Consider the following 13874-nt stretch of genomic DNA (forward strand, 5'->3'; position numbering starts at 1 on the left):
CTTCCGTTTTCCCTTTTTTTACTAGTGGGGGTCCCGTGGTTCCTATGCGCCGCGTTTCCCGGTCCCTTTCTTTTAGTGCTTCGACCCGAAGCGATAGCTTCTAGCTAGTTCAGTGGATAAGATGGCTGTGCTCCAGCTCACTCAAGAATGGGACGGCAGTGGTCCGCCGGCAAGCTCGTTCTGATCTTGGACGCAGTACATTGGAATCCTGAAGCACCACCACGAACGCTACCGCGCGTTCGCCTGCGGTGCGGTAAGGCACCACCCTGTTGTGCCAGCAGCCAACTCCGGCGTGTCAGCTTAGTTATCCTCATCAAGCCACTTACTTGATGTCTAGCTTGCCAACTGGTAGACGGTTCCTTTTCCCCCAGATCAATGAAGAAGGGAGAAGTCAGTAGATTCTTCCGAAGAACCGGAAGCGAAGCGCTATGCCGGGGCGGGGGGACGGGAAAAGAAACGGCTCCGAAGAAAGAAATTGGGGTTCCCAATGCTTCTCCACGCCCAACGAGATGCGCCAACCTCGGGATGCTTTACTCCTAACCCCACAAGGTTCCGAGACGGAGCTTAACCTGAGTCTCGGTTAAGAACGGCGATGATCTGGGCTTCCCCCAAAAAAACAAAAACTGTACGTGATAGTTTCCCTTCATACGGCTCGAACATCATCGATCTCAGGATTGTCTATCGTGGGATCATCGTTTTCCTTGCTCTGTTGGGCTTGGGTTCCCGCGCCTGGGCATAACTTGAAGCTTATCTGGTCGTCACTATAAACGTTGGCAGGGGGACACTTCAAACTGCGGAACTATCGACTAATAGAGTCAGACACTTAGCTACATCCGCACGCAAAAGGAATTTTGTTCTGGTTGAGGCTTTCTTTCCTTTATTAGTAAAGGGGGCGCGGGACGTTCGCGGAGTCCGTACCACCACAGGAGTGGTCGTTCTTGGGCGGATCCCGCTCCTAAACATAAGGGATAGGGGAAGGTGGCCGGGCCTATCATATCAAAAGGGTTGTAAAAAGAGAACCCGGCCACCTATTTCATTCGACGTTCCGCCCGCCCGATTCGCAGGATTGGACTGCTTTTTGATAACAAGAAGGCGGCGAGCTGATCTGCTTTGATCAAGGAAAAAGCCCAGTCAGCCACCAACTCGGTGCAGGTCACGTGACCTACAGCTCGGCCTTCGCTTTTTGAGACTTCCTCTTCCCACATCTCTATGTGCCCGCAGCACTTCCATATGGAGAAAGATAGGCTTACCATGTTCCATCAATAGCACCTAACCTATGCCGATTTTTGCGGACTGTGCTCCACCCCGGTGAACTCATGCGGTTCCGACGTGCCCAGAGGCCAGAGGCGAATCCGTTCACGGTCCGTAGGACCAACACCATTCGAAGGTGGGTGGCCCGCCCCGCCTAGAACAGTCATGTTTGACTGGGCTTACACACATTCGCTCACTTACGCTGTCCCCCTCAGCTCACCCTAGCCCCGGGCCTTTTGCTCTTCTAACGTAAGCTCCAAGGCTTCACACCAAGTCTTCGCTGACAGAATATGCATGCTTAAGTAGGGTCAGGCAGAACCGTTGTTGCCTGATGGGAACTCCCCCCATATTGCTATCAATGTCTTCATGTCGCACGACCTCTTAACATTACACCACTGAATCCCCAATCCTTTGCTTGCTGTGCAGTGACAGTACCAATATCCACTAATCGTTGTTTCCAGATACGGTTGCCGGTTGACATCTCTTCTAATTCGTCGATACGAGAAGCAAATTGTTGTGTGAAGGAATCAATATCTCGACATAAGCCAAGAGGCAGATCTTGTGCCACTCCACCTGGTCGTATGAAACTGGCATGCATCCTGGCTCCCGAGACTCTTTCATAGAATTCCAACAATTTCTCCCGCTCCTCAAAAGCCACAGGAACGGAGTTGATGCTCCACATCCATAGCATGAGTAGTTAAAGCAAGTGAATGATTTGAAATTCGAGTTATTTCACGGAATAACACTCGTATATATTGAGCTCGTAAGGTACCTCGGCAATTCAAAAGTCTCTCTACGGCTGAAGAATGAGCGTGTTCTTGGGCCATGTAGAAACATAGATAGGGTCGACGAGGAACGAGAACTCACCCTAGATACAGCTTTTTCGTACACGTTCACTTGCATCAATACACAAGTGTCTTGAACCGTGCAATAAGGTCACCCATACACGGCTCTCCCACTTGAGTTACCTTAGCCCAGGCAGGCCATGCTATCAATGAATTGGAAAATGGCAGGTAAACTAGTATTGAAAGCTGGTCGCCTTTTTAGGGAGGGAAAGCCTTTCAATAGGAGCCCCCTCTTTGCGACCTCATCACTTCAAAGCGCAAACCAATTTCTTTCTTAGTCACCGGCGAAGCGCACCTCTGGTACTTTGCTTATAGCTTTTTTAGGTTATGCAATAGACGGGAGGCTTAGCTCTGGATCCCCCTCCCTGCTTGCAGAAATGAATGGATCAGAAGGGGGCTGGGTTCTATTTCCGGGCCGGGCGGGAGGTGAAGGCCATAAGATTGCCCTCCCGGTAAGGAAGAGAGGAAAAGGGTGCTGTCATCTATCTCGACCTGTTTCCCGAGGCGTAGAAAATCCAGACCGGCTCAGAGAATCACTGGCGCTATTTAGCCCTTCGTTTGCCATTCGAAGGACTACCTCTGCCTTCCCTTTTTGTAACATAACCAGGCGCCCCCCTTTTCAATCACTAAGAAAAAAAAGACCAATCAAAGCCCTATCTAAGTAAAGCTTCGTCTGTTATTTTTCCGGCCCCAGGGGAGTTTACTCAACCCATTCCCCAGTCTTCCGCACTGCTCAAGTAAGTGTGCGTGTGCGACTCCGTATGAGGACCTCTTCCCTTCTGCCCACTCTCCGTTCACACGGTTCTCAAGCAGAGGAGGCTGGTTGGGCAGCTGGTACCACGAGCCCTCTGTCCACACATCTATCCAGAAGCAAGTGTAGTTCACCGGTTCCACCGAATGCTCCTATCTCTCGGCAAAGATCGTGTGAGTGTGCAGTTATGCTTCGATGCTTCGCCATAGAATAGATCGACCCAGTTCCCGTTCTTTTCCGGTGACTCGCTTTATATCTCCGACACACTAGGCTAGGAAGGACGCGGTGGGAAGGAAGCAGCCCTAGCCTCTGTCCGGCCGATCATTCCGCTGGCATCTTGCATTCACGCCTCCGTTTGACTGCCACTCGGGGATGGAGTTGTAGATACGTTAGTCTTAGCGGATCGTTGGCTCCGCCTGTTATTCCTTCTACGACATGCTGTTGTCGTCGCCATATTCTTATGTAACTAAGTCATCTCTGCTCGCTGCGGGTCAGCACCTCCGAAAGAAACGGAGGACTTCATTCAGTGAGTCCGCGATCGCCCTCTAAACGATCAGAATAAGGTAAAGCTTGAAGATAAGTTTTGTACTCTATTAATTTCTCAGTCCCTCTAGTCGGGTGGGCGCCGGCCGGTCTTTCGACCAGATCCCCCTAAAAACCGTACGTGCGGGTCTCCCCGCATGCGGCTCACGCCATTCGAGGTGGCCCGGCCCAGCATTCATTCGCAAATCCTGTAGTGAAATTGAGACTGCTCGACCTCGGAAGCTAATTCGCGTGTAGGCAGCGCTGTCTGTCGTACGGTTGACTCTATCTATTCATTGAATTCACTTTCATTTTTTTATAGGCTCGCTCCTCTTTTTCCAAGAATTAATGCACTTCCTTCGGAGGGCCTTCTCTAATCTAATAGGGGGAAAATCCTTCCATTTCCGTCAAATGACCCGGCCCCCCAGGCTCTTCCACCGTCCGGGCTCCTTTCCTACCTATGCTATGCTCCCCCGGCACAGGCCTACCACGCTTCGCGCCTGCGGCGTTTTCGCCGGACGGTCTTTGCCAGTAGTGCATCCTCCCGCTGGCTGTATGGGCGGGTTTTCCCTCGCTGCTGCGTTCTGTTAGGCTATGGATTACAGGAACAAATGTAGTTGAATGAGACAGCAGGCGGGTTACACGTTCCGCTGTGCCGAGATGTGAGGTGCAGGTGTGATGATCACCCGGGGTATGCGCTAGCGCCTTGACAGGCACTCCAGGACCCGCAACGCTCATGAAAACCCGGGTCGGCCATTTGTCTAAGGGCCTCCATTCATCTGACCGGAGTGTGGATAAGAGGCCACCTTCACAACCCTCTCCCTTCTGTCCTTATGTTGTAGTAAGGTAGGGCGGTTCGCTTGAGTTGCTCAACCGCCCTTAGCCCGGTGCTCATGACGCGCTACGGGCCTTCACCGTGCCGGGGGACCAAGCAGGGCATAGCTAGGGCATAGGAGCGACTCGGCGTCAGCGGCTTCGTGCCGCATGGAGTAATCCAATATGCGGTTCCGCACGTTCACACTTTCCGTTCATTTCATACTGATCGTGAAACACATGAGCAGCTGGATGTTGAGGTCCGAAATTCGAAGTGAAATTTTGAATGCCCGTTCCTAGTCGTCATGGGAAAAAAGGAAAAATAAGAAAGAGATTATTCCTAAGAGCTGTCCTGTACAAAATGCATCTCCTTGGTGCGAGATACTTCTATGCCAGCCGTTATTCCCGGCTCTGTTATGAAAGAAAGCGGGGACTCATCTTACATCCTAATGAGGGATTTTAGGGATTAGGGCTCTCCTTTATCTCCTCCACCCATCCCCTTCTTCTATGTGAGGGGGGCTTACTTAGTGCTTGTGCTAAGGCGCGGGTTGATCTCTCGGCCCTTCCCTCGCTTCTTGACTGGCTTGAAGAACTTGGACCCTTGATTCATTCAAGCTTCAATCTCAAGCAAGCTTTGTTGAATCCCGGTCTCCGCCTGTTGAATCCTTCTCTCAACTTCTGATAGCTCATACATAACGGAAGACAACTCGTCCCTTCCGCCAGGTGGCACGTTCAGGTCAAAAGACGGTTGCTTCGAAGAGCTGGCACCGCTTCCACCTCCTCTCCCCTGGAGCCATCATCTTAGCCAGCTCGGGATCCAAAATAGTCAAAACACAGCTATAACCAGCCCTCCACCACCAGCCTACTAAAAGAAAGTGGAGAGATTTGGTGAGAAGGATGGATTGGAGTTTGACAAGAAAGAGATTGAAATCCATACCAATCAATAGAAATGAAAAATAGAGTAAAAAAGGGGGAAAAAAAATGAAACATTGAAACACGTCTTTCCTTAGTCATGGGTACTCCCCACACCCCAATTTTCAAAGATTTTACATCTTCACGATCAAGCAAGTATTTAATCATACCATTGCTTGTTCGTATAAAATAGACCAAAAATCCTAAGATAAAAAGAACACTCCAATCAGATATACTTGCATCATCATTCACTGAGAAACATTGATTCCCTCCAGACAGAAAGTCATGTAGGAGTCTTAGTTGAAGCATCGACTTGAATCTCTTCAATGTCAGCAACTTACTGATTGATTGACCCATTCTAGAGAAAGTGCTTTCGGGTATACTTTCTTTAAGGAATGTGGTTCTTGCTCATAGCCCCAAGACCATGAGGGAGCCCCTTTTTTTTACATTTACAAAGGGATTCAGACAGGGAAGGCTGTTAAGCATGCAGACTGATTCTCTTTTCTTACGTGAATTAGATACTACTTCTTTCTTTAGAAAAAGTTTTTTCTTCTCTTCTGAAGCCTATAGTCATGACTATAGGCAAGAAAGAATTGAACCTAAGGCCTGCCCCCGAAACATTCGGAAGAAATGCTGCTTTAGATCCCGCCCAGATCAGATCAAGGGCGGTCCATTTTTTTTCTTTCTAAAAGAGCGAAAGTTTACGGGTGGATGGGTGCTCTTTAGGTGTTTACTACCTCACATCAAGGTGACAGGATTCGAACCTATGGCCCTCTGTACCCAAAACAGATGCGCTGACCAGACTGCGCTACACCTCGTCTCACCCCCCTCCGCATATAGATCCACCCGATCGATGAAGACTCGAACCGAACTCGCCCATCCTTTTGGGCACAGGGACGCGAGAACCAATCCGAGTAATCAACCGCTTTTTTTAGAAAATCTGCCTCCAGCAAGCCACCCAACCCTACGCCAAAAAGCCGTATAGTGCAGGAGCGCTCACATTTTGGCTTCCTCTTTCATTCACTTTCATTTTTGAAAATCCGGCTCGCTCCCGGCTACCTGTCCTTTGGACCCAAAGCCCGCTTAGAAGTGGATTCGAACCACTGACACAAGGATTTTCAGTCCTTTGCTCTAACCAGCTGAGCTACTGAACCACTTTCCTAAAGTCTGTTTTCTTCATCGAATAGCGCCCTACCTTACTTACCACTTTACTAGTTAGGGAAAGCCCTTTACTAATAACAAGAAAGGGCTTTTTTCGCTTGTTTAGTATTGCAGCTTTCGAGCAGCTCTTTCAACTGCCGCCTAATCCCTCTCCCAACATGCTCAAGAACCGAGAGCCGCCCAGGCCTTCAAGAAACGGGGAGCTTGCTTCTAAAAAGAAGATAGGCCACAACGCGCAACGGGCTCCCCGCTCCTAGTAACTAAGTAGTGCTATTCTGTCCTCCGGGGACTCCACCAACACCAAGAGGTTAGGTTCTTTCTCTCACGTAATTTCGCCCGCCCGTTCCACTTCCGTGCCGGAGGAAATGGGATTCGAACCCATGATACAATCTTCTTGTATGTAGATTTAGCAAACCAATGCCTTAAGCACTCAGCCAGACCTCCAATTGATCGGAATTTGATGTGCGGTTGGTTGCCCAAAGGGCTATCTGATCCGATCAACTGCGTAAGCCGTAGCGCGCTAGCGCGCGTACTCTTCCTCTATCTATGAGCGAGACTCCATCAAATCTGCCACTCGTTGGGCGACGCCCTCTTTTCTATGAAGACGACCCACCACTGAATGATGAACTTTTCCAGTCTTCGCCAATGCAAAGGCGACCTGGAGAGAACACAGAGTAAAGCCCTTACCCGCCTGAATGGAATTCATATCTCCTTCGTCTGGTCGAGAAGGGAGAAAGCCCGGGGAACTGGCTCACAGAAGAAGGGGACTCTTCTAAACCATTAAGGAGAAGTCCATTTTCGTCATGATCGATCCACGTCCTACCATAGTGCCCGGAGACCCTGGCTTGCTTAGCTTACAAAGCTAGCTTACTAACGCGAAGGCCTTTAGGGGCTTGCTTAGTACTTGTGCTAAGGAGCAAGTCTCAGCTTCACGCATGACTAACATACCAAAAGGCTTAAACTAGAAGAGAAGGTACGAAGTCACTCTGCGCATAGCTATGAGGTACCAGAACGGAGGTCGGAAAAAGGCATAAACTTTAACTAGCAGAAAGAGTACATCCATGTACGTAGTCACTCATATAGCTATATGAGGAGTGAGGATAGGATCTCCTGCCTGTCTGCAGGCCCGGATACAAGATCCAACATCACATACACTCTTTATTGACTAGAAAGGGGAAGCGCTATGAATCAGTACGTGAACGATGCCCCGTAGCCTTCTCCTATGGGTCATTCCAGGTATTCTGGTTAAGTAAGTTAAGTCGAAAACGCGTTCTCGATGGAGCAACTTGCTCATTTCATCGATTTCCCACTCCTAAGGGAGGCCGGCTAAACGAAAGAAAAAGAACCTCCTAACCTACAGAAGAGTCCAGTCTATCAAAAAAGATTCCATATATTACATTTTTTTTCTCACGTCTTCTATTAGAATCTTTGCGTTCAATCACAGATCCTGGCATAAGATCCCATTCCCGCGAAAAGGCGGGATGAGAACCCAGGTCCTAGGCCAAAAGACTTTACCAGCTAGACTAGTGGAGCTGCACTCATAATGCCTGAACCCCCTTTAGGTGAAAATGAAAAGGCCCGCCCATCAACTTCTGTAATGGAAGCTTCGGCCACTTCCTGGTTAATAGCCTACGGCTAGCTTGTCCCTCTCTTTTTAAGAAGTGTTTTGACACCCCTATCTTTCTTGCTTTTCCGATAGCCTTTAGTATAGGAGCATCTCTAGTGGTCCCGCCTAACTCTTCGTTATCTGTCCGAATACCTATAACTATCTTCCTCTGTTCACGAATAAGTTAAGGGACTTGGAGTACCCGCCGGAATGAGCTTCCCTCCTTTCTTCTTTCTTTATACTTAAGTATGCCCTGAAGACAGAATGAACGGATCGAAGACCTATTCTGATCTCAAATTCACCTATCCCTGCCTTATTCAACTCAGAACTCAAAACAGGTCTTTGGCTTCCTACGCTCTCCTTCAACTAAGAGTGATAGGAAGTGATGCCTAGCTCGACCGAAAGCTAAGGGTAAGAGTGGAGTCGTAGAAGCGAGAGGAAAGTTGTCTCTCGACTCTAGGGAGAGGATAGAGAGTTCCATGCCGTAATATTGTAAGGAAGGAAGAAGGGGATTGGTGTCTTCCTCGATCCGCTACTCTCCCAACCAGGGTGGGTAGCTACGTACCTTCCCGCTTTGATGATTCCAGGAGCGTCAAGCCACTGTACCGATAGGTGCAGGAGCGTAGCGGTTTGGTTTGCTTAGGTAGTGTTTCATATATTTCCTTTGTGCGGAGAACTCCCCGAAGGTTCTAAACAATCTTCATCGATCATCCGTTCTGGTTGGTTGTCGTCCATCCACTGTTGGCCTACGGTTTGTGCTCGACCCTCCTTCTCGACCTCCCTTTCGGGTTGATTGGCCTCAACTAGCTGCCCATGGGTGAAAAAAGCCATTAGGGCGGTTGTTTTGATTGTCTTAGATGCCCGATAACGTACTTGGCCTCCTAACTACTTTATAATAAGTAATAAGGAAAGGCCAATCCCCTATCCAATTTCGGGGGACGAGGAACTGCTATTCTTTTTCATTTCGAATGCAGCGGACAGTCAGGAGGTACACTAGCTGGCAGGATTGCTTTTGAATCGAAAGACGTTAAACAACAACAACAAGCACTCAAGCTACAAGAGAAGAGGAAGAGCTACAACTGCTACAACCGAAATGCCGATACACTAAAAGGATTAAGGCATCAGAGAAAAAGAATGATTTGACTCCTCAATTACAAGTGTGGGTAAGGTCGCCAGGAAAGACCCTCTTTTTTGGGAGATTGTGTAAGCATATGATCTTCAATCCTTACTTGGAAGGAAGACTTCTCTAGTTTTGAACCTATAGAATTAAGCTAGCTATCACTCTTTTCTGCTGCCAATGGATCGAGATGATACCCGACACCAGCATTTAGTTTAGATGAATACTTGAAAAGATGCCCTGAAATCGCACGGTTAGGGCAGCGAACCGACGCTCAGACTCTTTGATTAGTCGGACTTCTCGCTAAATCTTATGCAAGAAACCCTAGTGTTTTAGAAAACTCTTTCCGCTAGTGGTCTCTCACTTTCATTCCGGATTGAACCACTCGTCGCTCACTCTTCTTTTCAATCCTTTAGGACTTTAAGATATGTCCTGAAAAAATCATATTTTTTCCCTTTTCTAAGAATCGTCATGATCTAAGACCCCCTTGACTGACTTAACATGCATTCTAGCAGCTTCTGAAATGAAAACCCGATCCATGGAACCATCTTTCTTTTCAAAGAAAGAGCTTGTTGAACCCGTCCTCAGACAGACCACTGGCACCCAATCTCTTTACTAGATTGGACCACGGGTCGTCACTCCTACATCCAAGATGTGGCACATCCCCCGCGAGAAGGAGGGGAGGTGGTTATTAGGATAACCCAATTTGGGTTCTGGATCAAGGTTTTCCAATGGGTGCTGCCCTTGTCATACTGATCTGGAAAGAGTGCTTTTAGGTGGGATGACTAAATGAAATATCAAATGGGCATGATGAATTCCAACAGGCCTCTCATCTCTAAGAGGTTTGTAAGGGTTTGTTCTTAGGATGCCTTGTTGAAAGATATGTGGGAGGAACCACAATACCTTAACCTCTTCCCGGACCGGGACAAGTAAGGCCCCTATTCCGTGCAGCTTTGCTTTGGGTGTGAAGTACCGGAATAAAGCTCTTTCGCATTAGGAAGGGACTGGCCATCTCTTTCTGATCCGATGAGTTCGGTCCTTATGATATTAGAGTGTGCTTTAAACCGCAATAATAATCTATTCGCTCCTCGCGGAATGGAAGCCTTGCTTCCTTTTCGGGTGAATCGATTTCAGTATGAAAATCCCCCCCCCCTTTTTCTCTGGTGAAATGTACGACCTCCAACTGAACCTAGCCCAAAAGAGTGTAAGCGAGGGATTCAAAACCTAGTTGATCACTTATAAAGTAGAAAATCTTATTCTATTTTGATTCCCAACATGCAGAAGTAAAAACCTATTAACAGAGTGAGATAGAAACTTTTGATGGAACTGATGATCTTCGAGGCCGAAGGGAGCTAGAGTTGAAGCTGGGGCGGGAACTGTAGGAGCTCCAGCTCGCTGAATAAGCCACCACAATATAGGAAAAAGAAGAAGCTACAGGAGAAGGATGTGTATCAGGTGCGGATACCTGTTTAGAAGGTGAACCAGCAGAGTCAGATGCAACCGGGCATGAAGCAGCAAGTGCTGTAGATCTGGTAGAACTTCTTCTCGGATATGTTTGGTTAAGTGAGGTGGCGCAACAAGCCGAACCACATGGGTCGAGTAGAAAGCAACCAAATATCCGGACTTCGGAGTCGGAATAAGAATTCAAAAGAGGTTTTAGTTCGCACTTAAAATCCTAAAGAGGCACGAACTTGTCGAGATGTATGGGGTTCCCTTTCTTTCATTCACATTGGTGAGGTTGCTTGATTGTAGGGGCCGGGAAAGGGTCTGCCACCACTGACTCAGATTTTTTTGTAATCGATGTAGCTTCGTCGTCTGTCTCGGGATCGGTAGTGTTCCCCCCATCCCTTAGTCTTAGCTTAAAGGATGTTGATGTTTCTTTTATTTAAGATACAATCTGTAAGTAAGTTACCAAAACTTTTTTTGTTGTAGCAATACAAAACACCCATGGAAGAGTCAATAGAAATAGAATTGGAATCCCTAGAGAAGAGAGTTCCCGAAAGGAGAGGGGGAATTTACCTGTTCTGGAATTCACCACTACAAAATCACATCCGATTTTAGCGGCAACCAAAGCTACTTTTGAACCTTTCTTAAGCTCAGAGCAGAGTAGCTGGAAGTCAAGTAGAAGAATGAGTCTAGCGACCAGGAAGCATAGATAGCAAAGGCGGAGATGGTACTTTAACAGTAAAAGGAGGATCATATGCTTATAAGATGCAATTTGAAATCACGTACTTACCCCGGCCCGAATCCACTAAAAAAATGGGTAATGTTGGCGAATCTTCTTATTATCGTATCGAGTTTCAATTCGACAAGTACCAACAGGCCGAAAAAGACGAAAAAAAGGCCTTGCATACTCGAGAAGCGGATTCAATAGCAACCCCTCTTACTGATGATATTCTTGACTTTCCTTGTTAAGGTCCCGCGGTAAAGTAAAAAAAAGCTAAAAGTAGGCTCGCTATTGCGAGCTATACGAGCTGTTTGCCTTTCTACGGCTTCGCTATCGCTCCTATGAAGTGGTGGCCTTCTAGAAGCTTCGCCAGAAGCAAGCAAGATGAGGTCGCTCTCCTCCGCTCGTTCCGTACTTGACTTACGAGCTCGTGTAGTACTCGCCCCTATCTCTAACTCTAAAGGGGCTTATGCACTCCACTCGCTGTCTACTAAACGAGCCTTAGAGCGAGCGAAGCCTTCCATTTAGTGGCTTCCCCCCTTATCCCTCACCCTACTCTTTCATTTTCGCTTAAGCTTCCCCTGTTGTTTGTGGGATTAATTGATTGGATACCCGAGAACCATAATCTTTACTAGGAACAGCTTCTACGACGATAGGCGTAAAGGCATGATTAGTTCCACAAATCTCACTGCACTGACCATAGTAAACCCCTTCTCGTTGTACCGAAATAGAGATCTGATTTAAACGACCAGGTACAGCATCACATTTGACACCTAAGGAAGGTACAGCCCAACTATGAGGTACATCAGCAGGTGTTACAATAATACGTAGATGAGTTTTGGCTGGTACAACCACTCTATTGTCCACTTCTAATAAACGTGATTGACCCAATTCTAGATCATCTTCTGGAATCGTATAACTGTCAAAAGTGAGTGACTGTTCATCGGAACTGTTATAGTCTGAATACTCATAAGTCCGATACCATTGATGTCCAATAGCTTTGATAGTAATGGCTGGATCTACTACTACCTCGTCCATTGAGTATAACAGAGCAAATGATGGTATAGCAATGAACATCGGGATGATACTAGGAAATATGGTCCGAAGAATCTCGATAGTAGTTCCATGAACAATCCTTTGCGGGATTGGGTTTTTTTGATAGTGGAAATGCCATAAAGCGCGAACCAAGATCCGTGATACGAAAACCAAAATCAGAATGAGGAAGAAAAAGATATCGTGATGTAAATCGATTATTCCTTGCATCATAGGACTTGCTGCGTCTTGAAATCCTAATTGCCATGGCTCCGCTGCATCACACAAAGCTGCTTTATCGGGTAATATACCCAACCTATTCGATAGATCCAGGGCATCCTTATAGGCTTCACCTTCTATTCCGTTTTTGTTCAAATCATCTAACAGGTGCTCCAGAAAAGGGATATTGTTGCTTTCGCCATGTAAAGCTTCGGCCGCACTCAGAACGTCTTGGTCACTCTTGTTAGTCATCAACTCTCCCAATTTATCGTGTATATCAGATTGAAGCTCTACTATACGTTCACTGTCCGGGTTAAGACCCGGATGATCCTCATCAATACCATGAGTCTCGTAATTATAATTAGAAGGAGCCGGCTGCTCCACCTCAACATCACTTGCTATGGAAGGTAATGAGGGGACAGATGGAACCGAGTCGGCTGGTAAGGGTGGCAGGTCAGAAGGGACCGATGGAAAATCATTCCACATAGAAGCTGTATCACTCGAAGTTGAGTTAAGACTCTTCTCATCAAATAAAGAGATGCGTCGAACGTTGTTAAACATAGTGATTGATCTAAAATAATTCCCTCCAGACAGACTGAACTCTGAACTCCGTCAAGCCTGTAGGAGTAGTGAAGAACTATTGTTCAATGTGCTTGGTTGTTGACCAAAGAAAAGCATGGGAGTAGAAAGGCGGTCGAGTTAAGTAAAGACTCAAAACAATGAAATCCTGGAACACTATCTATATCTCTTTTTCCTCAAAGACAGAGCATTTTCGATCTTAGGCGAACGAGGGTTACCGGCTCTACGACCTCGCAAGGCGCTACTGTAGTGCTCTTTGGGCCTGCCGCTTTCTCAATCGAAAATGAAAACTGTCAAGAGCAGCCCTGCACTGCTCTATCTATGTAATTTCTTGATGGATTTTCTGCCATCACCTACGCAATTTCAAAGTTGCATTTTTCATGAGAAAAGACTGTTCATATCATATTTTTAGAATAGCCATTTTGAATGAAATAATACATGTTCCATCTCGAGTTGCATTGCTCGATGGAGGAGTCGTGAATTAGTTGTGGTATCCTGTACTGTAACCGGTACTTGATCATTGGTAGTACCCGACCTGAGTAAAGTTGTAGTGATCCTTCCTACCGAAAAGGTTGGAAAGTCTCGGAGGCTGAAAGCCGAGGATGGGAATATGGTTGACTCAGAATTGACATAATAAAGACGGCCCAACTTCATCACCAAAGGAAGGAAGAGCTTTGCCCATTCGAATTAGAAAGTGCTTTCTAGAGAGCGGATGTTGACTAGCTAGGCTAACAAGGAAAGCAGATGCAAGAATGGATTTCAAAGGGGAAGAAAGTCAGAGATTGATTCTGTGTTAATCCGTAAGGTCATATCAAGGGCTTTATCTCCTAGTTTCTTTCACAGGTCTTAGTTCCGCTAGTCCTAGGAGCGAGAGGTATGAAGGCCTTGTTAGTAAATCA

At 47.0% G+C, this 13874-nt stretch overlaps 1 protein-coding gene and 1 non-coding gene across 2 annotated transcripts; both read right to left on the reverse strand.

Moving 5' to 3' along the window:
* Window positions 1–5837: 5837 nt before the first annotated feature.
* TRNAP-UGG (transfer RNA proline (anticodon UGG)) lies at window positions 5838–5912 on the reverse strand. Its single transcript has one exon. It is a non-coding gene; the product is annotated as a tRNA-Pro (tRNA).
* A 5499-nt stretch (window positions 5913–11411) lies between these two features.
* LOC140183373 (cytochrome c oxidase subunit 2-like) lies at window positions 11412–13345 on the reverse strand. The gene has a single exon (XM_072231801.1). The coding sequence runs from the start codon at window positions 12955–12957 to the stop codon at window positions 11716–11718; it is 1242 nt and encodes a 413-aa protein (XP_072087902.1). The 5' UTR covers window positions 12958–13345; the 3' UTR covers window positions 11412–11715.
* Between the last annotated feature and the right edge of the window lie 529 nt (window positions 13346–13874).

This window comes from Arachis hypogaea, unplaced genomic scaffold, assembly GCF_003086295.3.
Source record: "Arachis hypogaea cultivar Tifrunner unplaced genomic scaffold, arahy.Tifrunner.gnm2.J5K5 arahy.Tifrunner.gnm2.scaffold_22, whole genome shotgun sequence".
Lineage (NCBI taxonomy): Eukaryota > Viridiplantae > Streptophyta > Magnoliopsida > Fabales > Fabaceae > Arachis > Arachis hypogaea.

What these genes read in the sequence shown, in the direction of transcription:
- LOC140183373 (XM_072231801.1), bottom strand. Translation starts at nt 12,957, where the DNA reads ATGTTTAACAACGTTCGACGCATCTCTTTATTTGATGAGAAGAGTCTT.